The sequence below is a fragment of the Takifugu flavidus genome, chromosome 1 (genome assembly GCF_003711565.1).
Source record: "Takifugu flavidus isolate HTHZ2018 chromosome 1, ASM371156v2, whole genome shotgun sequence".
Taxonomy (NCBI): domain Eukaryota; kingdom Metazoa; phylum Chordata; class Actinopteri; order Tetraodontiformes; family Tetraodontidae; genus Takifugu; species Takifugu flavidus.
In genome coordinates this window covers 25,390,064-25,412,222 of record NC_079520.1, presented here as the reverse complement: position 1 = coordinate 25,412,222, position 22,159 = coordinate 25,390,064, and the positions used below count along the sequence as shown (strand labels likewise).

Here is a 22,159-nt window from a genome sequence, read left to right as displayed (position 1 = left end):
CGTGACTCGCTGCTTCGGGGGTCTTTGGAAGAGTTCAGGTCTCGCGCAGCTCAGAAAGGAAAGACCCTCCAGAGTAGCAGACGATGGACTGCTGCCATCTGTCGGTCAGGTGTTGTAATTGCAGCATGTCATTTTTAAAAAGTAAGTTAAAAAAGACGCAAACTCCGCGTAAAAGGTAGTTAAATTAAAACGCGTTAAAGATGTTAAAAGTTAAAATAAATACGAAACTGATTCTTTGTGAATTTCATGCTGGGAAATGTGATTAAATCCTTACGTTGTGACGTGAAACAGTCAAATAACTCAACACTCAAGCAGTTTAAACTTTATTTAACAAGAAAACAGAACAAAATGTGCGTGTTTTAAGGCCTTTGACCGTCAGCCTCTATCTGCATGAAAGTCCTCTCTTTAGCTGTGGAACACTGACGCACGCACGCACGCACACACACACACACACACACACACACAGTCATTATCTGTGCGTGTCCACTGATAGCAGCAGGTTACACATTAACTACGTGTAAAGCTAACACGGAGACAGTGAACCTTTGGAGTCTGATATGATGTGTGATCTCTCCCTCTCTCTCTTTCTCTCTCTCTCTCTCTCTCACACACACACACACACATACACACACAGGTCCCTAATGACACGTGAATGCTCAGTCATCAGAATGACTCGGCTCTGATCGGAGGAAGGTGATCTCTGAAATTGCTCAGGTGAGTTTTTCTTTTAAAATGCTTTCAAAATAATTTTTATTTGAACACACAGATACCCACACACAGAAACCCACACACAGATACCCACACACAGACACGCACACACACACATACAGAGGTGAAGTAAGAATGTTAAGAACAGTAGCCATCAAGACAAACATGGCTGACTGAACAAACAGGCCGAGAGACTTTAACATGTGTTAAAGTGGAGAGAGAGAGAGAAAGAGTTGTTGTCTCTTGACCCGAAGTGTCCTTATTACTATTGTTCTGAATGATTGTTATTACTGTAATGATTGTTGTTAGCACTTGCAGTGGCAGTAGAAGTGACAAAAATCAATCAATCATCTTTGAACCTTGATCAAAGTGTGAAATTCCAAACACACAGAATTTTCGCAGACTTATTTTTTGTGCCGTTATGACTCGGTCCTGATCAGCGGAGGAGCTGAACCTTGCGCTTGCAGATGCAGAAGCTGGACCACGGTGGTCTGTGCTGGTCTCAGGCCCTGGTTAGGGTCAAAGGTCAGAGTCACTGCGGTCTCAGGCTGTGTTGAGGGATTTTGTTTTAAATAAGAAAAAGCTTTTTCGTTTTACTGATGAAAAATTTATAGTTGATGGACACAAAATGGCTGTGTGTGTGTGTGTGTGTGTGTTGTTGTGCATGCAACTTTGTGAGGACCAGAATAGACATTTTGCCTCCAAAGTGAGGGCTCACAGGGTCACAGCTTTTGCTGAGCTTTTGTTCAGACGTTAACTTGATGAAATCAACCTATTGTGTGGTTTTGGTTTGTTTTCTTGTAATGAAAGCGTGACGAGATGCTGTTGTGAGGCCTGGGGATGCCAGTGAGAGTCCTCACAAAGGTAGTAGTACAAATGTGTGTGTGTGTGTGTGTGTGTGGGTGTGATGATCGGTTTCCTGTTTTCATCTTCATCACTTGTCTCCTCTTCGTTTTCACCCGTCCGCCAATTGTTCATCAATACTGTCAAAGTCAAGGAGATGATCAATAAGCTCCGGACAGGAAGTTTACGTCAAATCCTCCTCCATCATGTTTGATCAGAGTCTGTCAATGATTAGCAACAGAACCTTGACCTGATCAGAACGCGGTGGCGAGAGCACTCTGACAGCAGAAAGACTGAGACTACAGTATATCCTGACATCGGCCCGATCAGATTATGAGTAAAACAGCAACGGTTTCAGTTCGATCCAAATAAACCGATTTTTAAAACTGGTTCTACGACGGACGAACAAGCGATGACTCGCCATTTTCTCTGTTCTTCTTTCTGGACTGGTAAATGTATTTTCACATGTTGGAGCTTAACCGTTTCTTTTCTCTTCCAGTGAGCGTCCATAATTTCCCTGATTTACATACTGCTGTCAATCACACCCAATGGAAGCCAATCAGAATGCAAGCGGGGACGAGCTGACGGGGACCCAGAAGGAGGCGCAGCTGCGAGCGCTAACGCAGCGTACGGGGTACCAATTGCGGCAGGTGCGATTGTACGATATGCGCAGAGCGCCCCCTGCTGCCAGGCAGTGTAAAACGCTTATTTTCGGTTGCTATGGTTGGACGTCAAACTTTTTCAAACAAACCGCTATCAAACAAGAGCGTCCTGCTTCGTTTTAGGAGAACGGCCAGCGGCGCTACGGCGGCCCTCCACCCGACTGGAACGGCCCTCCACCAGAGAGGGGGAGCGAGATCTTTGTGGGAAAACTGCCAAGAGATCTGTTTGAGGACGAACTGGTGCCGCTATGTGAGAAGGTGACGGAGGAAAGGAGGTCCCTTCGTTCCTCCTGTCTCTTTTTAACCACTGCTCTCCCCGTCTTCAGTTCGGTAAAATCTACGAGGTGAGGATGATGATGGACTTCAGCGGGAACAACCGAGGATACGCCTTCGTCACCTTCAGCAACAAACAGGAGGCCAAAGCGGCGATGAAGCAGCTCAACAACTACGAGATCAGGTGACGCCAGAGATAGAAAGTTGAGGAAGAACCCAAGTTTTTGGTCTTCTTCACCAGTTAAACGATCGAATCATTTGGATGGCGCCGAGGCAACGTGTCACTGAGCCTTCTCTCTCCGCGGCTGCGCTTCACCTCCACAGAAACGGACGTCTCCTTGGAGTTTGCGCCAGCGTGGACAACTGCCGCCTGTTTGTGGGCGGGATTCCGAAAACCAAGAAGCGTGAGGAGATCATGTGCGAGATGAGGAAGGTCACAGACGGGGTCCTAGATGTCATCGTTTACCCGAGTGCTGCTGACAAATCAAAGAACCGAGGATTCGCCTTTGTCGAGTACGAAAGCCATCGAGCTGCCGCCATGGCGAGGCGCAAACTACTGCCAGGTGAAGCCTAAAGAACACACACCTTCGTGTATGAGATTTATGAATGTGGTGGAGAGCTCAGGCGGAACTGACGACAGTAGAGCTAGAGCTAGAGCTAACAATTCTAAGACAAAATCAATAGTTATGCTAGCACCTGTAATTAGCTAACGTTGTTGCAAAGGTTAACCTGGAAGGGATGTCCAAAAGCCAACCCCGAAACTGTGAAAACCTTTTTTTTTTTAAAAGTATTTCAGTGCTGCCAAAGTTACAGAATTACAGCTGAAAGTATTTCGTAAAAGGAACTGCAATAAACTCGTTGAGATTGTTATCACACGCCAGCCGCAGCCCTGCGTCACCGGGCTGGTATCCAATTTGATGGGTTCAGTGATAAGATAAATGACGGGAGTGATCGAAATATTTCAGAAATTATTTTATCGTGTTCAAACATCAGTGTCAAACTCCCTAGAAAAGGGAGAAAAAAGTTATCTGTGTGATAAAGCATTTTAAAGTGAACTCGAAAGCTTCTGTGATAAGATTTTATTGGTCCAGCACAAGAAGATAATGAGCTTAAACGTTCACATTTGAGGTCAGGCGGGTTGGTGCATCATCGACATCATCGTCTGCTAGCACCTCAGACCATTTTCCAAGTACACAACGTGATGTTTTCTTGCTCAGGTCGTATTCAGCTCTGGGGTCATGCCATCGCAGTGGACTGGGCGGAGCCTGAGGTGGAGGTCGACGAGGACACCATGGCAACTGTAAAGATCTTGTATGTGAGGAACTTGATGCTTCAGACCACAGAGGAGACCATCGAGAAGGAGTTTAATAGCCTAAAACAAGGTACAGCTCAACTCACAGGTGGCGTGCCACAGGGATCAGGTTTAGGTCCCATAACTCTTTCAGCTAATCTTTAAACCTGAAGATCTTTAGAACTCCTGGTGATGTTTTATGGTGACGGCTAATGCAGGTGCAGTGGAGCGAGTGAAGAAAATCAGAGATTACGCCTTTGTGCACTTCACCCAGCGAGAAGATGCCATCCATGCCATGAACGCGCTCAACGGAAAGGTCTGCTTCCCCGTCGTCCTAGCAACAGCCCCACCCCACAGCGACGTCATCACTGTCTCCTTCATCCAGGTGGTTGACGGCTCTCCCATCGAGGTGACTCTGGCGAAGCCAGTGGACAAGGACAGCTACGTCCGATACACTAGAGGAACCGGAGGACGGGGTGGATCTCTGCAGACCGACTACGCCACCTATTCAGTGGGACAGGTACAGCGTTATGTCAACACCCTCTGACCACAGCGTCAGTAGGCTACATCTACTCAGGCCTCCGCCTCCCCCTCCTCTAGATGTACGACCCCTCGACGGCGTATCTCGGCGCGCCCATGTTTTACGCCCCACAGACGTACGCGGCCATGCCAGGTCAGTTTCGCTTTCCGCTGGCGAAGGCGCACATCGGAGGTCGAGGTTTGATCAGGCCGCCGTCTGTCCGAGGTGAGAAAATGTGATAAAAGCGCGAGCGCGAATCTCAGTGACGTCACTGCGAACAGTCGTCTATCAATGAATTCCTTATACGGTAATCACAGAATCCTTTTACTATCTATTTTCTTTCCAAATAGATTTTGAAAAAAAGAAAAAGAAAACTCACTTATGAGAATCCAAACATTCCAAATGTTTGAATGAAAATTGATTGAAGAAAAAAATGAACAATGGGTTTTGATCGATAATCGAGTCATCAAAGCGCAAAATGATTCCGCTGTAGTTCAATTCCTGACCTGAGGGGGGGAAGAACCGCAATTCTATCTCCTCTGTTTTTCCTGCTGAATCGACTGGAATCAAAGAGGATCAAGTGGATCAGAATATAAACAAAAACCACTCGTGTGAAGAAAAAGTAAACCCTCAAAAATGGTGGATGATAGACTGGCTGTTGCCATGACAATTGCTGCAGCTCGCGCTAATAATTGACCAGTTGTGATTCCGCTCTTGCCCTGATTTCCTGTGATTTGATTGATTTTGCTGCCTTTTCGGTCTCCTGTAGAAATTTACATGACTGTACCTGTAGGGGCTGCCGGGGTTCGGGGGCTGGGTGGGCGGGGCTACTTGGCCTATACCACCGGGCTTGGAGCGGTAGGTCGATGTGGCAGCAGTGGTGCGTCCTACCTGAAGGTGGATAAACAGGCAGAGGAGAAGTTGTACGAGTTGTTGCCAGGCATGGAGCTAACCCCCATGAGCACCGCTGCCATGAACCTCAAGGCCGCCGCTGCCATCAAACCTGCACCACAAGTAAGAAAACGTTGCTTCTCCACCACCTGAGTTATTGCCCTGGAGAAAACAGACCCGAGAGGTTTTAAGACAAATTGTTTCAGTTTAGCTCACATGTATGAGTTTAGCGTAGCCCAGGTGAACCATCAAAACGGTCCTTCTTTCCCTTAAACTTTTTGACTCATCTGTCATGGACCATCTGACTCCTGAGGTGAAGGTGTGAGACAAACCAAGAACTAAAGAGTTCAATCACCACATTAGCTTAGCTTGACAGTACTCATGACTGTGTCAGAATAAGAAACAGATCAAAACTTGCTACATTTCAGATTCTGGTATTGGTTCTTATCAGGTTCTGGAGGAGTTGTGTCAGAAGAACAACTGGGGTCAACCCGTCTATCAGCTGCACTCTGCCATTGGTCCAGACCAGAGACAACTTTTCCTCTACAAGATCACTATCCCTGCCCTGGCAACACAGTATCCCAACGTGTACGTGTGCGCCTCATCAGCAGAATAGTACTAGTACTACTGCTGGTACTAGTACTACTACTGCTACTAGTGCTACTGCTGCTACTAGCACTACTGGTGCTATTAGTACTACTACTGCTACTAGTACTACTACTGCTACTAGTACTACTACTGCTACTAGTACTACTGCTGCTACTAGTTCAACTGCTACTACTAATACTACTACTGCTACTAGTACTACTGCTGCTACTTGTACTACTGCTGCTACTAGTACTACTGCTGCTACTAGTACGACTACTGTTACTACTGCTGCTACTAGTACTACTACTATTACTACTACTGCTGCTACTAGTTCAACTGCTACTACTAATACTACTACTGCTACTAGTACTACTGCTGCTACTAGTACTACTACTGTTACTACTGCTGCTACTAGTACTACTACTGCTGCTACTAGTACTACTGCTGCTACTAGTACTACTGCTGCTACTAGTACTACTACTGTTACTACTGCTGCTACTAGTACTACTACTGCTACTAGTACTACTACTGCAACTAGTACTACTACTATTACTACTACTGCTGCTCCAGTATTTACTCCAGTATTTCTGCTGTCTGTGGCTGGTGCTTCACCTGCAGCCACTAGGCCACTTGCTGGTTCATCGACTCTTGGATTGATGTGGTCTCTTTCCCATGCAGACATCCCTTCACCCCCACCAAACTGTGTGCGGTTGTAGAGGAAGCGAAGGTCCATGCGGCTGAACACACCCTGCAGACGCTCGGCCTGCTAACCGAGGGCGCTAGCGACGCCGGCTGTGCGACTACATCCGCCGTTGCCTCGGTAGCCTTCCCAGGTATGTGAAGGTCCGTACCCCAATCTGACTAACTCTCCACTTCAGAACACTCACTAACAAACCGGTCAGATACTCCGATGTTCACAGGCTGCACAATAATGCGATCATGACCAGATGTAGCTGTAGTAGAGTAAAAGTACTGCAGTCTTACCGGCTGCTTTGCAGTAATTGCAGGACATTGATCATGTGATGTGTGCAGGTTACGCACTGGTGAGCCCGGCGTCGTCGGCAGTAGCATCCCAGCTGAAGCAGGCCGTGTCGCTGGGTCAGGATATGACCACCTACGCCACCTACGAAGGCTACCCCGCCTTTGCTGTGGCGGCTCGCCACGGTGACAGATATGGCGTTTACTAGATTAAGACTAAATAAAAGTTTTGGGTTGTTTTTTTTTTTTTTACTTCAGGGAGGCGTTTGCTGGAGGTTGTGAAAACGGAAAACGTGTGATCAGCCGCGTCTTTTCTACAAAAAGCTGTATTGTGTGAACATTTTCTTGAATTTACCAGGGTTTTTTTTTTGTTGGGTGTTTCTATTCTTTTACAGTCAGACTAAACCTGTCAAGTCTCATTCAAATAGAAGGTTAAAAAGAATTTTTGGCCTCAAACCTAAAGATGGCCCGTGGTGTAGTTTCCCTCCACACTGTCTCTGCTTCTCCATCGTTCCCTCAGTCACATGACTGTTCCGCTTCATTGAGATTGGCTGAAAAGTTTGAGGGAAAATGTTTAAAAGCACATGTCTGAAGTCACACTCTTTCATTTCTAACTTTTATTGTCAACCATTTTGCCCTATTTAGTCCAGACGATAAATCAGAGGATAGCAACGGTGTGAAGTGGTTCTAACTGCGAGTTCGTTGCCACGTTTCTGTGTTTCCACATTTACCTGTCGAGTCACGATACAGCTTTGAAGATTGACGCGGCCCAGTTTGGTCAAGCAAGACAACTTAATGTTTGAAACATTCGGCCATTTGCAAGGGTTTCACATTCGATACTACGACTTATTTCAGTTGGCGAAGGACAAGTTAATCGACGTTAGCTGCAAAAGTCCTGACGTGCGATGTTTGCTAATACCTTTGAGATTTAAGATGGTAGTAGTCTGACCCGATCATTTTCTTTTGTTTGCTTCTGAGTTGACGACGTAGCGTCATCCGAGCCACGAACACGCAGAGGCGGAGACAGTATTAAAGTGTGTAAAGCACTTAGAACTTATTTTTTTACATAGGGGATAAAGGACAAATATCAAAAATACTGTCTATGTTTCAGGGTTTTACCTCCATAATGAAAGGGTGAAACCAGAACAACACAAATTGGGAGGATTTGGGGAGTTGTGGGTACTTTGATAATCTGTCATTTCCTGAAAGAACCTTATTGAATCTGAAGCACCTGTTCTGTTGTTCCAGCTTTGACTAATAAAGTTTGTAAAATAACCTCAAACGCCTCCTGTTTAAACATGTCTTGATGCTAACCCGCACCATTGGTCGGACTCCTCAATAACCAGTTTTAACCGTTAGCTCCATCCCTTTTTCGTCATGCTAACTACGACTTGAATCTGCAAACAAACATCAACCTCGTGGCTTTGATCACAGCAGCTTATTTTCAATTCAAACATCAAAGAAAAGGCACGTGCTCTGATTGGTCAGTGGAGGCAGAAGGTTCCTCAGGAGTTACGCATCATGGTGACTCAGTGAGGTCGGGTTAATCCGATGCCAAGTGGTGCTGTGATCAAAGTTAGCTACTAAATACATTTTCACAATGGAGTGAAATCATGTGACAAGCCACACCCATCAAAGTGATAAAAGCACAACAGGAATCTTTTATTTCTGACAAACAAAAGATGCTAGCCAGTTAGCTTGGTTGAGCCTAATGTGTGTCTCGTGTCTGGTAAATAAATTCACTCAGAATCTCTGAAAAATCCAACACTAATCTCAGAATTTTCCCTACTTTATAATCCAGAGGCACCTATGTGAAAATTTGCCCTTCGTTGCAATTGCCTACCCGTTATCGGACAAAACTGCACGGTCACCGCCCCCCCATCTAATTAATCTCTGATTATTAGGAAATGATAAACAAACCTATAGAGTTGCCCACCAGTCTTGAGCAGAGTTCTGTGAACAGTCCTGTGAGTTCTGAAGGACCGATACCTTTGACTACCCATCGTGTAGGTAAGCAGACCCTTCCCACAGGGGCAGCTAACGTCCCACGCTGATGTTACAGATCTTGCAGCTGGGGTCTTTCTTGGCGTTGGCGGTGGACTGGCCCGTGAGCTGGTGCCCGCCGATCCGCGTCACCGTTCCAGAGCTCAGCTCCACCGGCTCGGTGTAGATCACCTCCAGGATGACGTCCTGAGCGTGACGGAACGATAACAGGCCGCCATCCTCCTCGCCGCAGGTCAGAAAGCGGTTGTCAGAGCGACTGAGTGCCGGAAGCCTCCCTTTGCAGAACAGGTCTCCTTTGGAACCGTCTGGAGCCAGGACGAGGATCACGTAGTGGTACGACGTGTACATGCAGTAAAAATCTGCAAAGTAGATGTTGGTGTTGCGGTTGAAAAGGACCTCCGCTCCCACCTGCGAGGTTTAAACAGTTAGCTCATTACCTCAGTTCGGTAATGTTAGCGGTGGTGCAGCGGTACAGACATGTTAGCGTGTGGGCGGAGCCTGATCTGGAACGCATACCTGGAAACGGTAAGGTCCATAGGGGGAGTCTTGGGGGGGTTTCCCAGTGTTGAACTCTGTATTGCAGCTGAAGAAAAGCCCCTCCAGTTTACCGCTGATGGGCGAGCCGTGGCTGCCGCTGTCATCCTTCATTGCCGGCAGCATCCGCCGACACTCGGCATCTCTGGACCGATAAGACAGGCTGAAACACACATAGACAGACAGTCGTATCTGAGCAACAACAGATTCAAATTGGGAAGTTCGAAAGCAGGGGTCCCCAAACTTTTGCCTGTGAGGGCCACATAACTTTTCCCATCTCTGATGGGGGTCTGGGGTCAGCTTGTAACAGGAAAAAGATTGACGAACTCTCCATCAGGGAAAGGTTTAAAAAGGTCAAATACACATATATGAAGAAAAAAAATCAAAATGCATCTCTGGTATTGTTCAGGGGCCGGGCCAAATGTAGAAGCGGGCTGTATCTGGCCCGCGGGCCGTAGTTTGGGGACCACTGTTCTAAAGCTTAGAGTCGCCCTGCTGGAGCCAGAGCCTGGAGGAGCCGAGCCAAGAGGATACAATGATTTAATTTTCGAGCGTGTGATTGACTCACACACAGGAAGTAGATTTAGAACCATCTCAACTATAAACACAGACCCACCCAGGCTGCAGGAAGTACTCCTGCTGTTGGTTCCTGTAGAAGACGGAGAACGGCAGCATGCGGCCGGCGATGTTCTCGGCCTTCTGCAGCAGCTGCTCTAGCTGGACGCTGGAATAATCTGAGAATCAAACGTTGAGACACGGAGGATTCAGAGGGTTTAGGGTGAGACCGAGAGGCAGCTGAAGGTTCCAGCAACCATCACAGGTCACCTGCAGTGCAGAACTCGATGATCTCGCTCCACTGGGACACGACGTATTCTCCATCCAGCTGTTTGGCAGCGGTCTGGACAGACACGGTGTACTCCGTCCGAGGACTCAGGAACCAATGACCTCTCACCGTCATCGGCAGAGGCACCGCCTTCGCCACCAGCTTTGTTGGGACATCCTGGACAAAGAAACAGGAAGTGGAGGTGTTCAGCGATCCTGACTGAACGAGACCCAATCAAAAGCTGAGCTTGTGACATCACAACCACCTACAGCCAAGGCAATGGACAACTTTACGATTCTCTCACACACACACACACACACACACACAAACACACAAACACACACACACACAAACACACACAGACACACACAGACACACACACACACACACACACACACACACACACACAAACTCATTTTGTGGACCGGAGACGTCTAATTTCTTTCCAGAAGGTTCCGTTTCATGGACCTTGAGTTTGAACTTGTTGGTGTCTCTGTTCTCCCTTTTGTTGAGGTCGATGAAGTAGTGTGTGATCCGCTCTTTGCCTCTGGCCTCCATGTCCCAGCTGATCCAGAAGGAGTCACAGGTGACGTTACTGATCCGGATCTGCCGAGGGACCGGCAGGTCACCGCCGTCCCCGAGGCCAGGGTCCATAGACTCTGCCCCTGGAAGACAGATGGTGCGTTGTTGGAATTTATCTTATATATTCGCATGTTAATCTTGATATGAGCACCGGTAGCATAGATGCTACTAATGTTGACATTTTTAGCACTAGCATTAAGCCAGCTAGTTAATAACAAGAAAATTCTCATAAGCTTAAAAGAAAGCATGCTAGGAAGCAGACATGCTGGAATATAAGGTTAACGTTACATGTTGACTATATTAGTATGTTAATTGTATTCGTTTAGCATTAAACAGGTGCTGAAATGTGCACTTTGCTAATGCAAACATGGTATTTTTACAGCCTCTGGTCACATGGGTTTAACACCAGCTGTTTGTTGGGATAACAGCAGATTAAAGTCGTGACATGTTGCGGTAGAAAAGGATTAAAGCAACATTTCAGTGGTAGTTGTGGTTAACTGGGGGGGGGGGGGTTCCGCCGATGAGGTAAGATGATTATAGTCCCGCCCTTCATGGGTCCGATGGTCTCTGTAAATGTCCAAATACAGTTAACTGTTAAGCAACACCTGTACTCCACATGCTAACACGCTAACATTAGCTTTTGTGAATAAAGCCAGTATAAATTTGGGAAGAGGTGTTAACATTAAAAACACGCTCGCATTAGAAATCCCACAAAAGCCTCTGAGACCATCGAGTGAAAGAGAAAATCCCTCCATCCTGTCAGTGAATGGAGGAGGTGAAGAATCCATTCATCCGCTGTGGGAAGAGTTTTTCACGCTTGTTTTCTCCAGATTCACCCGAATGAAACCGTCGCCAGAGTCCAGCTGAGAGAAGAAGAGTCACAGCAGGAAACTTTTCACGGAACACCAGAAACACTGTGGAGGAACCACAGCCGAGATCCAAACAAGGTTCTGTTAGAGCGTCATTGCTGCCCCGTCCTGATGGAAAATTCAGGGTCCACTTAATCTGGATTTTCTGAAATCACCAGATTATTTTTCCCTCTCCGTCTCTCTCTCTGTCACACACACACAGTCACACACACACACTGACCTTGCTCACACAGCAACTCGTTCTGGAGCTCCACGTTCAGTCTGTCCTCATCCATCTCATCCATCATAGCCATCAGAAGCAGAACCACAATGAGAACGAGTAAACCTGAGTGCTGCTCGCTCTATCACTCTGTTAAAGAGACTGAGCTGAGTCAAGGAAGAAGAGAGAGAGGAGGGAGAGGAGAGAGGGAGTTAGAGGGGGGAGAGGGAGGGTAGAGACAAGAGGGAGAGGGGTAGAGAGAGAGAGAGGAGAGAGATGGGGTAGAGAATGAGAGGAGAGAGAGGGAGAGTCAGAGAGAGGAGAGGGAGAGAGTTAGAGAGGGAGAGTTAGAGAGAGGTGAGAGAGACTTTTGACTTTTAAAGTGTACTTTATTTACAGTGCTCTGTTAAAAACAGTTAAAATCCTAACCTGTCCCTCAGAGCAGCCATGCTGCAGCCTCCATCTCCCCCTGCTCTGTTACCTTCACTAAAACCTCGTCATGTCCCCACTGCTGTTTAAAGGCTTCCAGGTTCTCAGTGGCTTTGTAGAAGCAGAACTCCAGATTCAGGCGCACCCTCACGTTCTGCTTCCACAAAGCCACCGCGTCACATGCCGCTCCATTTTTAATCTTGTCCCTCCTGGTCAAATAGATGGCAAGTTTAGCCTCACTTATTAAGAAATTTAAAATCTGGCATTTCCCCTTTTCTGCCCTCTTGTGTCTTATACCACAAATAAAAACAACAGTGGTGAACAAGACATTAAAAAGCCTAAAAACATCAGTTAAAACCCTAAAAAGACCCACCAGCCTACTGCACCCAGTAAAAACATGGAAGACACTCTCGTTAAAATCACAGAAAGGGCAGTTGCTTAAAGTGTTGGGATTTAAAATTGACAGGAAGGCACTGGTGGCGATGGCTCCATGTAAAATCCTCCATTGGAGGTCACCAGTCCTCTTCTTGATAGGGGGCTTGTAGAGAGTCCTCCACTGAGGACTCTGTCCCCCAGCCTGTCCTTCCATACTGTCACCTCTCTGTTTTTCAGTTTGTCTTTGTTGAGTGTCTTCACAATGTTGCCATATAAAATCCTCCTGTCCATGCTGTGGAGGGATCCTGAGCCACAGCAATCCAGGAGAGGACCCCCGAGGTCCAGGAGGTCCGGGTGCAGGTGGAGTTCAGGGAAATCGTCCGTGGGGTCAGTCTCAGCCTCTCCTCTCCCGTGAAGGAGGAGGAGACCCTTCTCCTTTGTCAATAGTCTCTGTTTCCAGAGGCCCAAGCTCCTCTGGATCAGTCGGACTGACCGGACCCCCAGTGCCGAGCTCACAGCCTGGGCATCGGTGAGCTCTGGTCCCGCTGCCGCCACCAGCTGCTCCAGTGTCACCATCCTCATTCGGATCAGGGCCTCCTTCAGCCCAGGGGTGGCACTGCTGCAGACGTCCAGTCTGCCACCACAGACTAACGGCTCCTTTAAAAGCCAGTGCAGAGAGTCGGTCTGAACAAAGCTCCATCTAAAGAGAGCACAGGATTTAAAAGCACCCTGATAAAATAGAGGTAGCCCCCGTAATGATAAAAGGTTTAACTTAGTTAAAAACAGAGCAGCATCCAGCCCCAGGTTGTTCACACGTCTGAGTGCACAGCTGGCCACACTCCTCCACACTAAATCAGGAGGCCCTCCGAGGAACCTCTGGACAAACTGTAATCTTAACGTGGCCACTCTACTGGCCAGGTGGATGAGGCCCTGGCCCCCCTCCTCCCGAGGTAAAAAAAATACTGACTGTGGCACCCAATGTAGACGGTCCTAAAAGAAATCCACCATCTTTGACTGGACCTGGGCCAGAAGTAGAGACGAGAGAGAATGAGAGGAGAGAGGGGGAGAGAGAGAGGAGAGAGATGGGGTAGAGAATGAGAGGAGAGTGAGAGAGTTAGAGAGAGATGAGAGAGAGAGAGGAGAGGGAGAGTTAGAGAGAGGAGAGTGCGAGAGGGAGTTAGAGGAGTGAGAGAGAGAGAGAGAAGAGAGAATGAGAGGAGAGAGAGGGAGAGTTAGAGAGAGGGAGAGAGGGAGAGTTAGAGAGAGAGTGAGAGAGAGGGAGAGAAGGGTCCCATTTGTGACCACTAGAAAGACGCCACCCACACTTCAAATTCATAGAAAAACTTTATTAACAGGTTGAAAACAAATATTTACATCTGACGTTACAGTTGAAAACTCCCATCTCCAAATCTTCCATCTGAGCAGTTAATGTTCACAGGAGACGGTTTGACAGCTCTGTCGGGAAAGAAAAATTCCAAATTCATCAACAGGACAGTTGTTTTTTTTTACTGAGAAAATAAGATTCCGTCCTCACAGACCTCTAGTCTGTCGGGTCAAAACCATGACCCGACAGTGCTCACGTGTCTGCTGGCGTCCCGTGTACTCTGACGCGGTACAGACAGGTGTACTCTGGGTGTCCCCAGTTGGACGTCACCTGGATTTCCACCATCTGGAAGGGTCGGTCGCACACCTCCTGCCCAAAAACGCAATGTTCGCGCCCCCTGCTCCTTTGTCCTTCCTTAAACGTCACATGTTTACTGGAGTATTAAACCACTCACGGTTATGGTGAAGGTCTGGACAGCGTCTCCGTCCTGGTCGTAGGTGTAGGCGCCCAGCAGCTGGCCTCTCTCCTGGTTCTCATCGTCCAAACCCTGGAACCAAACCCCCCCTTAGTGTCCAATAGGAAGCAGGCGCCAGGGGCAGCTCGCACTCACGTAAACGCTGAAGTCTCGGGGGGCGCTGTCCATCTTCCCGCTCGGTGTCAAAGCTTTGGGGGTGTGCTCCAAGGTGACGGCAGTAGGGAAGATGGGCATGGAGAGCCGGATTACCAGGTAACCGCTGGAACCTCTGAAGGCCCAACAGTTTCCCGGATTCACGTCAGGCTTGAGTTTAGGAGCAGAGGAGCGAACGGCGTCGTTAGGGTGAACAGAACCCCCCCGAAAGAACTTGGTCTGGTCAGATCTTTACCTGGATCACAGCTCGAGGAGACTGCGAGAAATACCAGAGAGGAAATCCGAAGAGGCTGAGCAGAGCCACCTTCGTCCTGTAGGTCTCAGAGCAACGCGCGACGAGGACGCTGCCCCCTGCAGGACGGGCACAGACACGCAACTCACAGGTGACTACAGCAAATGAGTCAACTGGGAAATCATCAACGGTATCGACATTGAAAGCGTCGATAATTTTGAGTCATTGCGCCAAGTCCGTTGGGCGGAACCATGATTCTGAAGAGCAAAGTTGGTCTTTTATAATATTTCGCTTTACTATTCCTGGTTGTTGGTGGTTCTGACCTCCAGACTCCAGAGCAAAGTCCGACATGCCCGTCCTGTCCTCAGAAAAACGACGCAGAGCGTTGTCCACAATCACGCGGACGTCCTGAAAGAGACAGGAAAAGGAAGTGGAAACACCTCCAATGTTAACTGTTGCTACGGCAACCCGCGGCGTCACCTTCTTACCTCCCGGCTGACGGCTGCCCCGGTGCCATCGCGGACGTTTCCCTCCAGCTGCCTACTGATGTTCTGCAGGATGCTGCGCTCCAGGGAAGCCAGCGCCACCTGCAGGTCGGCCCTGCTCACATAATGCTGCGACAGCCACTGCAACAAAGACGTGGGGGGGGCCACATCAGCAGAGGCCCCGCCTCCCTCCGTCAGCTGGCTGCCGTAGATCTGAGCCTGAATCCCGTCACGGATCTGAGAGGAAATCTGAGAGGAGGAAAACTTAAAAATGTATCACATTTCTCGACTGAAGTTCCTGTAAATGTTTTCCCGTCTCACCGTTTGCTGGATTTCGTCCCCGCGTCCCGACAGCCTTGCGACATCCCGACCGACGTCCTCGAGAGCCGCCTCCAAGCGCTCGACCTGAGCCAGCATGCCGTCCTGGAGCCGCGGCGCTCCCCCCACACTGCAGGAAGTCAGAGCAGGTCAAAGTTGAGCCGCAGGAGACGCAGCCAACCACGAGTGGTGGGGGAGGGTGCTACCTGCCAGCTTCCTGTTTGCTCTGAAGTTCCTGCACAGTGAATCAGAGAGTTAGACTCAAGCTGCAGCCTAGATCCTGAGAGGGGATCCGTCCGTACCTCTGTCCGTGCAGCCAGCGCCTGCAGCTGTGACTCCAGCCGGTCCACCCGAGAGGTCCGACTCTGCCGCTGAAGCGCCTGCAGATCGAATATTTAGTCGATATTCCCAGCAGTGATGATGATGATGATGATTTCCAGGCTGTTGATTTCAAACGCCAGAACTGTGACAGGACGGGTTCAGTCTGACCTGCCGTCCTTTCTGGTCCAGCAGAGCCCTGAAAGGCTGCAGCTGATGCTCCATCATGCTGGTCAGCCAGGCCCCGCCGCCGCCGCCGCCGCCCTGCAGGACCTCTGTGTACAGCTTCATCACCTCCCTGTGTCTCTGCTCCGCCCGCCGGCCTCCAGCCTCCACCTGCTCCCAAAGCGCCGTCACACTTTGCTCCAGCCGTACAAGCCTCGACTCTCGTCGTGCACCTGTTCCTGGGAAGGAACAGGAAGTGGTAATAGGTCCTCCACATTTAACCCCCAACCCCGTGGTTGTATTAAATACACAAACCGAGGTCCAGATGGTTTAATTGTTCTAGAGTTACGGAATTCAGTACCTCTGCTGGAGGTTCACTGTGGAGATGCTCCTGCGCTTCTCTCCTCTCACCCGTGACGCCTTCGTCCGATTGGCTCAGGGAGGACGTGAGGTCGGCGACGAGGTTCAGACCGAGTGTGTCTGCCACATCAGCAGCTGGCAGGAGAGTCGGCAGCACAGCTGGACTGAACCAACACAGACCTGGAACAACAAAGAGCTCACGTTCTCTCAAACACTCAGAGACTCTAAACTGGAGTAAGAGACAAACGTCAGGAAGTTACAACAGGGATTCAGCAGTGAAACTATCCAAGTATTGGCATGTTCGACAGCTTGTGTGATGTCATCAAACAGCGACACAGAAAACCTACTGAAGAGCAGCAGCAGAAGGATGAGAACCAGGACGGGCCTGAAGGAGCAGAGGAGGAGAAGGAATTTAATGTAAACACGAGTGACGCAGAATCTTTCTAACGTGGGGCAACGTACCAAGTCAGGAGGTCAGAGGTCACGCATGGTTGGTGCCTACGGAACCACCTGAACGTGTGACCTGTGGTTTTACCTGGAGACAGACGGACATTTGAAAAACAACATCACTTAAGTGATGATGTCATCACACACTGGAAGACCCGACGGGAACGACTGAAGGATTCCTCTTAATTCCTTTGGCCTTTCATGTCAGAACAGGGACACAGACATCAGGAAGGAGATGAAACAGAACCAGACAGGAAGTGAAAACACACGGAGCGCTGACACACACCAGAGGACAAAAAGCGCGGAGGTCGGGAGACACGGTATTAACCCACACAGCGTCACATGTTCACACACGTTTCCTGAAGCTGCCGCAACAGTCAGCTGAGACGGACACGAGGCAGACGGGAAGCGAAGGAAGATGGAGAAAACCGAAATCATTTAACCTGTGACAGCAGCAGCACTCCGTGTCAGCACCAACAAAGAAGAAATCACAGGTGACCGCGAGGGCGAGGGGAGGGTCTCCGAGCGCAGTTTCTCCTCACAGTCGTCACCTGTTGATGTCGGGACGACTTTAACTGACAGGAACAACAGGAGTGGCACCACTGGAGGGTTATTCACCCTCTCGGATAAAAAGGAGCCACGTTGATGGGAGAAAACTATGAAAACGGAGACGAAGGCTGAAGAAATTATGCAACGACTCAAAGTACGAGTCGCCACATCACAGGTGAGCTCGGCAAATAAAAGAGCAGCAGCCTGATAAAGATGAATCGCGCTCCTCTTGATTTTCCTCCTGAAAATTAACACTAATTTTGTTTTCTTTAGGAAGTCAAAAAACGGGAAAACAGGGAGTCAAATTGTAGAAAATGTGCGACTCACACAGAGCTCCGTTTGGGTGAAGATCCTGGTTCTGTCTGGGTTCCTTTAGGCTCATGACTCCGCTGTGACGCTTCGGAGCTGCAGTGGAAAACAAACAGAATCAGGACTCGTTGTGGCCTCGGACCAGCACCGGCGCAGACTGTAGCGGCACAGATTTGCATTTTACCATGGAAACAGCCAAAGTGAGGACGTCGGCATTTGTTTGAAAGGAGAACCTGACCACATGTAAGCAGAACCAGAACCTCATCACATAACCACCCCCCAGGTCTGTTACGGTTATCAGATTCTCGTCATGCGTACAACAACGTCCAAACTGTGGTCACGGACAGGTTCTGCAGTAATAACTAATAACTCTCCATCAATGGTACAGCTGGACCTTTGAGGCGGGTGGGTGGTCATTTGGTTCCGTAGGTTCCGGTCCCCGTCACGCTGCCCTTTAAACCCCTCAGATAACTCTATTCCTCTGTTTGGAGGCTCTTTTACTTTACTTTTTCCATCTTCCCACAGCATGTGCAGGCAGCTAAATGGATGGGTCAGTTACACCGCAGTTTGTACCTCCGGCTGCTTCGGACTGGACCTTCAGGCGCTCCCGACACACCTGCCAGATGTGCGAGAACAAGAACACACAGCAAACAGCAGCTCTCCTCACAGCCAGCAGACACCAGTCCAACCAGAGCTGCAGCACATCTGCAAGAGTCAGACCTCAGTCAAAATCCACACCAGCACATTCCAGGTTCCACCAGTGACTCAGGCCCGACTGTGGTTCTGGAGCCAGAAAACTTGGTTCCTCAGTGGAACCTTTGTTGCTCTCCAATGTTCTCACAGAACCAGACAGACGCTTTGTGAAAGCAGCAGCCGAGTGAAGAGGTGAATGGGCCCAGACCCCAGTGACAGGAACAGGAAGTGACAAAAGAATAATGACACGGCAGGGATGCACCCGTGAGAGCGGCACATGATCGCTCCAGGAAAACAACGCAAGCGTGCACATTTGCAGCAGAGCAGGAAACAAAACTCACAACTAAACAAAATAAGACCGTCCAGAGCTTTGAGAGATTCATCTAGAATCCACTCAGCACTTGTTATTTTTACTTTTATTATTTCCTGCTCAGCTGTTTGAGCTCTACCTTCAACGCCGTGGCCTTTCTGCAGCAGAACGTGCAGAAAAACCACCCAGGATGCCGGCATACCTGTTGGACCAAGGAATTATACACATTCCACTTCCTGTTTAAGTTAAACACTAGAGGGCGCTCATTTGCACCATCAGCTGAATACGGAAGGGCCACAAAACCCAAATTACCCCCAACGGCCACATAAAGCATCTGCGCTGTCAATCTGCAGACCCTCGCCCGCAGAACTAGAACTACTTTTGCAAGACCAGGTTGATTAAACGCACTAGAAAGTACCAGAAATTATAAATAATTTGATGGATTGATGATGAAATGCAGCTACTAGAACGGGAGGGCATCTGTGCCACGCTATGGGGAAATTGGGGGTTAGACTTTAAAGACGAGAGTCACCATCAATACTACAGAAAGGATTCCGTGACCACTCCAAAATAAAATCCCACCTAAAATATTTTACTGTGAAAGCTGAGAACTGTTTCCTTTCCCCTCTCACCTCGCTGTGCCTTATGTTTCCGCACTCTTGAGTAGACGGTTGAAATTTCTGAGCTGCCAGGTGCCGATGCTCTGGGCGCTGTTGTGCAGGAGGGGGACGAGGAGATGGAGCACGTGGACTCCTTCATGTTTGGCTCGCAGTCATGACAGTAGAACCTGGTGAGTGCCTGGACTGGCTCTCTGGAGTCACAGTCATCTGGGCCAACCAGAGTGTGGTCTGCCAGGACGGTGCTCTGATCAGCAATGATGGTGCTCTCTGAAAATAAAAGGGATGTGGAGATAAACATGTAGGTCGCCCCCTGGTGGCTGGATGTGGATTCTACATTAAAGGAATCCTAATTTTATAGATGTTTGATAATTAACGTCACAACTGACCTTTGGGGTCCATGTCATGGTCCAACCCTGGAACATCGCGTCCAAATAAACATGAGGAAAATCCCTTCAACATGGACCAGATATAAACTGACAAATAACTAATGAAAAACAGTTTCAAGAGTTGTACCCCAGTAGGAGTCCACCAGAGTGTTCTCCCGAATGGAGGAGTCCTCCACCAAAGAGGACAGCAGGGAGGCGTCGCTGCTGTTCAGCTTATAAGGAGAATCCATGAGGAGAGACTCCGAGCAGGAGAGGGAGAGCTGCCGGGACCCACGACATTTCCCAGACCTGCAGGAGCAACACAAAATTCATACGAGTTAAAAAAATGTGACGGTAAATGTGCCAACTGCTCCAATAGGTTTATAGGATTTGATAGAATTTTGTTACATTTTAAGAAATTACACTGTTGTTAGTTGTTACTGTTAGTAGTTTTTATTTTTACTGTGCTCACAGGAAGGCATGAACCCTCACCTGGAGCTCCTCCAGCTGGCTCCTCCCACACTGAAGGAGGCGCTAGAATGTGGCAGACTACGGTCCAATAGGCCATCGTCGAGCCTCAGGCTGCGTCTGGACATGGTCCCGACCTGCTGCCCTGAGACCGACACTGCAGAGGAGTATTCAGAGCTACGAAGGAGAGAACAGCGTGAAAAAGTGGAAGAAGATGCGACGACATCTCAAACAAACCTAAATGCTCACTAGCAAACTTTAGCGTGATATCAGAGTAACGTTTTCGTCGGAGACCGAGTCAAACGAGTCCACACCTGGCAGCTACCAGGTCGGGTGTTGGTCCACACTCTAGAAAGAGTCGTTGAGTGAAGAATAATGAGTGTAAAAGCGGCCATAAATGTTTAGGTCAAAGTCTCAGCTTCAAACAAATCAGTGAAATTACACTAACTACTGATAACAACTAAATAAATCCATCCTTTAGACAGACAACCAGCAGCCACATGGGTTCCAACACAACAGGAGGTACACACAGGTCAGTCCAGCCCCAGCTCTGCAGGTCTTCGTCACACATTTCAGACAGACCAACGGCTGCACGCATATCCACACGCGTACAGAGAACGCTGCACTTCCTGATCCGGTCACAGGTCAGGGAACAGCTTAAACCAGATCCAGTTTAATCAATCATAAACTGGATGAATTGTGTATTTGATGTTACCGCGGAATGTCCCCAAAAAGGGTTTGTTTTAGCTTTGCAACATAAGGTTACCGGAAAGAATATGAAGTTCTGATTTTCAGAAATTCCATTTCAAACTATGTTGCTTTTAGTATTCAATTGTATTGTTACAAAACTGGATTTTAAAAATATACATTTTTTAGTTCTTTTTTTTGTAGTTTTGAAGATTGAATTCTCACTTTATTGGATTTTTATGAGGTTAAAACTAAAAAAAAAATGGTAGTTTGTCAAAAGAATGAGAAATGAGTTTCAAAGAAAAGATGCACCTGAGCGTGAAAGGTGACCAGATCACCTCAGCTGTTATGGGCCCTTCAGAGGTGACCTGAATTAACCTGGAGCCCGACTCAAGCTGGTAATCCACTCTGCACAATGCTGCCGCGTTCAGCGTTCACCAACTGGAGGACAGAAGACAAAAAGAATTTCATACTACACAAGTTTTCCAGGGAAAAACCACAATGGTTGATAGTCAAATTAAACTGCAGAGGGCAAAACTGTTCCTTTGAAAAAGGAACATTTCAAATACTGGGTCATTTAATTAGAATTAAACATTCATAATAGACATAAAGCCATATATTGATTGGAGTTACTTGAATCAGTAGTGAATAAGTCGTTAGAACTCAACAAAACTCGGCTTAAACTCACAATAAATACAAACGTGTGTGTTTTCCCCACGTGCAAACCAGCCATTTAACAACCTTGAGCCTTCCCAACCAATCAGCGTGCAGGACAGTCTGATGACGTCCCACTGAGCCAATCACAGACGGCAACAGGCGGGACCCGCGAATAATTAAACGGTCGATGAGATTGCGTTGGCGTCTAATTAAACTCAACAAGCATGACATAAAACAGAAACAGCAACAGAACCGACAAAGCAGAGCCGTAAATCATAACGGCGGCTCTGTGACCCACAGCGGGGTTTTAAAGTGTCCCACCGGGCTGGACGGATCAAGCTGCGCTCGAAAGGTGGCCGCGATTCCCTCCCAAAAATTTAAGCTAATGATCTAAATGTTGATCGTAACTTACAATTACTCGTTTAAAGAAGACGTCATCTAATTGTCGACTGACAAGCCACAAAATAAATAGATGTCGCGGACAGTAGCACTTTTCTGTCGGTGGGTTTAACCCGAACCGCAGCAGTTTCTTCTTCTACGATTTTCTTCTTCTTTTTCCCTCTTCTTCTTCTTCTCCTTCGGGATTCCATCGAGGTTGGCCAAGAGCGTTAGGATGCTGCTACTATTTCGAGCGTGACCTTAAAAGTGAACTTAA

At 48.2% G+C, this 22,159-nt stretch overlaps 3 protein-coding genes and 1 long non-coding RNA gene across 14 annotated transcripts; 2 read left to right on the top strand and 2 right to left on the bottom strand.

Annotated features, from left to right (window-relative positions):
• Positions 1–569: 569 nt before the first annotated feature.
• On the top strand, positions 570–8,036 carry a1cf (apobec1 complementation factor). Of its 4 annotated transcripts, none has more exons than XM_057045126.1 (13): positions 570–714; positions 2,051–2,201; positions 2,337–2,471; positions 2,540–2,670; positions 2,811–3,049; positions 3,704–3,868; positions 3,996–4,093; positions 4,163–4,297; positions 4,378–4,522; positions 5,091–5,311; positions 5,640–5,776; positions 6,455–6,609; positions 6,809–8,036. In XM_057045126.1, exons 2-13 carry the CDS (start codon positions 2,100–2,102, stop codon positions 6,961–6,963), a joined length of 1,818 nt encoding a protein of 605 aa, XP_056901106.1. In that variant the 5' UTR covers positions 570–714; positions 2,051–2,099; the 3' UTR covers positions 6,964–8,036. The 4 variants fall into 4 exon arrangements, with proteins under 4 accessions (XP_056901106.1, XP_056901097.1, XP_056901113.1 ...); XM_057045117.1 differs by having other exon boundaries at positions 5,067–5,311; XM_057045133.1 differs by having other exon boundaries at positions 5,067–5,311; positions 6,455–6,619; positions 6,809–6,954.
• Positions 8,037–8,170: 134 nt separating this feature from the next.
• LOC130532477 (phytanoyl-CoA hydroxylase-interacting protein-like) lies at positions 8,171–12,006 on the bottom strand. The gene is made up of 6 exons (XM_057045145.1): positions 11,787–12,006; positions 10,584–10,780; positions 10,118–10,292; positions 9,909–10,026; positions 9,275–9,455; positions 8,171–9,166 (listed from the first exon to the last, which is right to left on the bottom strand). Exons 1-6 carry the CDS (start codon positions 11,857–11,859, stop codon positions 8,792–8,794), a joined length of 1,119 nt encoding a protein of 372 aa, XP_056901125.1. The 5' UTR covers positions 11,860–12,006; the 3' UTR covers positions 8,171–8,791.
• Positions 12,007–13,900: 1,894 nt separating this feature from the next.
• On the bottom strand, positions 13,901–22,074 carry LOC130534401 (SUN domain-containing protein 1-like). 8 transcript variants are annotated; one of them, XM_057048479.1, is made up of 23 exons: positions 21,917–22,074; positions 21,160–21,288; positions 20,185–20,337; positions 19,841–20,001; positions 19,714–19,740; positions 19,340–19,594; positions 18,278–18,409; positions 17,723–17,800; positions 17,290–17,397; positions 16,862–16,934; positions 16,747–16,784; positions 16,389–16,579; positions 16,046–16,258; positions 15,859–15,936; positions 15,763–15,791; positions 15,560–15,686; positions 15,242–15,487; positions 15,077–15,161; positions 14,757–14,872; positions 14,504–14,671; positions 14,348–14,440; positions 14,108–14,262; positions 13,901–14,024 (listed from the first exon to the last, which is right to left on the bottom strand). In XM_057048479.1, exons 3-22 carry the CDS (start codon positions 20,286–20,288, stop codon positions 14,146–14,148), a joined length of 2,439 nt encoding a protein of 812 aa, XP_056904459.1. In that variant the 5' UTR covers positions 20,289–20,337; positions 21,160–21,288; positions 21,917–22,074; the 3' UTR covers positions 13,901–14,024; positions 14,108–14,145. The 8 variants fall into 8 exon arrangements, with proteins under 8 accessions (XP_056904459.1, XP_056904474.1, XP_056904460.1 ...); XM_057048494.1 differs by having other exon boundaries at positions 15,242–15,475; XM_057048480.1 differs by lacking the exon at positions 21,917–22,074 and adding an exon at positions 21,536–21,741.
• Positions 17,275–18,606, top strand: LOC130534448 (uncharacterized). The gene is made up of 3 exons (XR_008952899.1): positions 17,275–17,570; positions 17,669–17,947; positions 18,230–18,606. It is a non-coding gene; the product is annotated as an uncharacterized LOC130534448 (long non-coding RNA).
• Positions 22,075–22,159: the final 85 nt, after the last annotated feature.

What these genes read in the sequence shown, in the direction of transcription:
- a1cf (XM_057045117.1), top strand. Translation starts at nt 2,100, where the DNA reads ATGGAAGCCAATCAGAATGCAAGCGGGGACGAGCTGACGGGGACCCAG. An exon ending in GAGGCGCAAACTACTGCCAG is followed by an intron (nt 3,050 to 3,703) that starts GTGAAGCCTAAA and finishes TTTCTTGCTCAG; the next exon opens with GTCGTATTCAGCTCTGGGGT. An exon ending in TGCCTCGGTAGCCTTCCCAG is followed by an intron (nt 6,610 to 6,808) that starts GTATGTGAAGGT and finishes TGATGTGTGCAG; the next exon opens with GTTACGCACTGGTGAGCCCG.
- LOC130532477 (XM_057045145.1), bottom strand. Translation starts at nt 11,859, where the DNA reads ATGGCTATGATGGATGAGATGGATGAGGACAGACTGAACGTGGAGCTC. An exon ending in CGAGTTGCTGTGTGAGCAAG is followed by an intron (nt 10,781 to 11,786) that starts GTCAGTGTGTGT and finishes TCTGTCTTCCAG; the next exon opens with GGGCAGAGTCTATGGACCCT. An exon ending in ATGGACCTTACCGTTTCCAG is followed by an intron (nt 9,167 to 9,274) that starts GTATGCGTTCCA and finishes TAAACCTCGCAG; the next exon opens with GTGGGAGCGGAGGTCCTTTT.
- LOC130534401 (XM_057048479.1), bottom strand. Translation starts at nt 20,288, where the DNA reads ATGTCCAGACGCAGCCTGAGGCTCGACGATGGCCTATTGGACCGTAGT. An exon ending in GAGTGCTGCTGCTGTCACAG is followed by an intron (nt 16,935 to 17,289) that starts GTTAAATGATTT and finishes GTCTGTCTCCAG; the next exon opens with GTAAAACCACAGGTCACACG. An exon ending in CTCCTCGAGCTGTGATCCAG is followed by an intron (nt 14,672 to 14,756) that starts GTAAAGATCTGA and finishes CCTAAACTCAAG; the next exon opens with CCTGACGTGAATCCGGGAAA.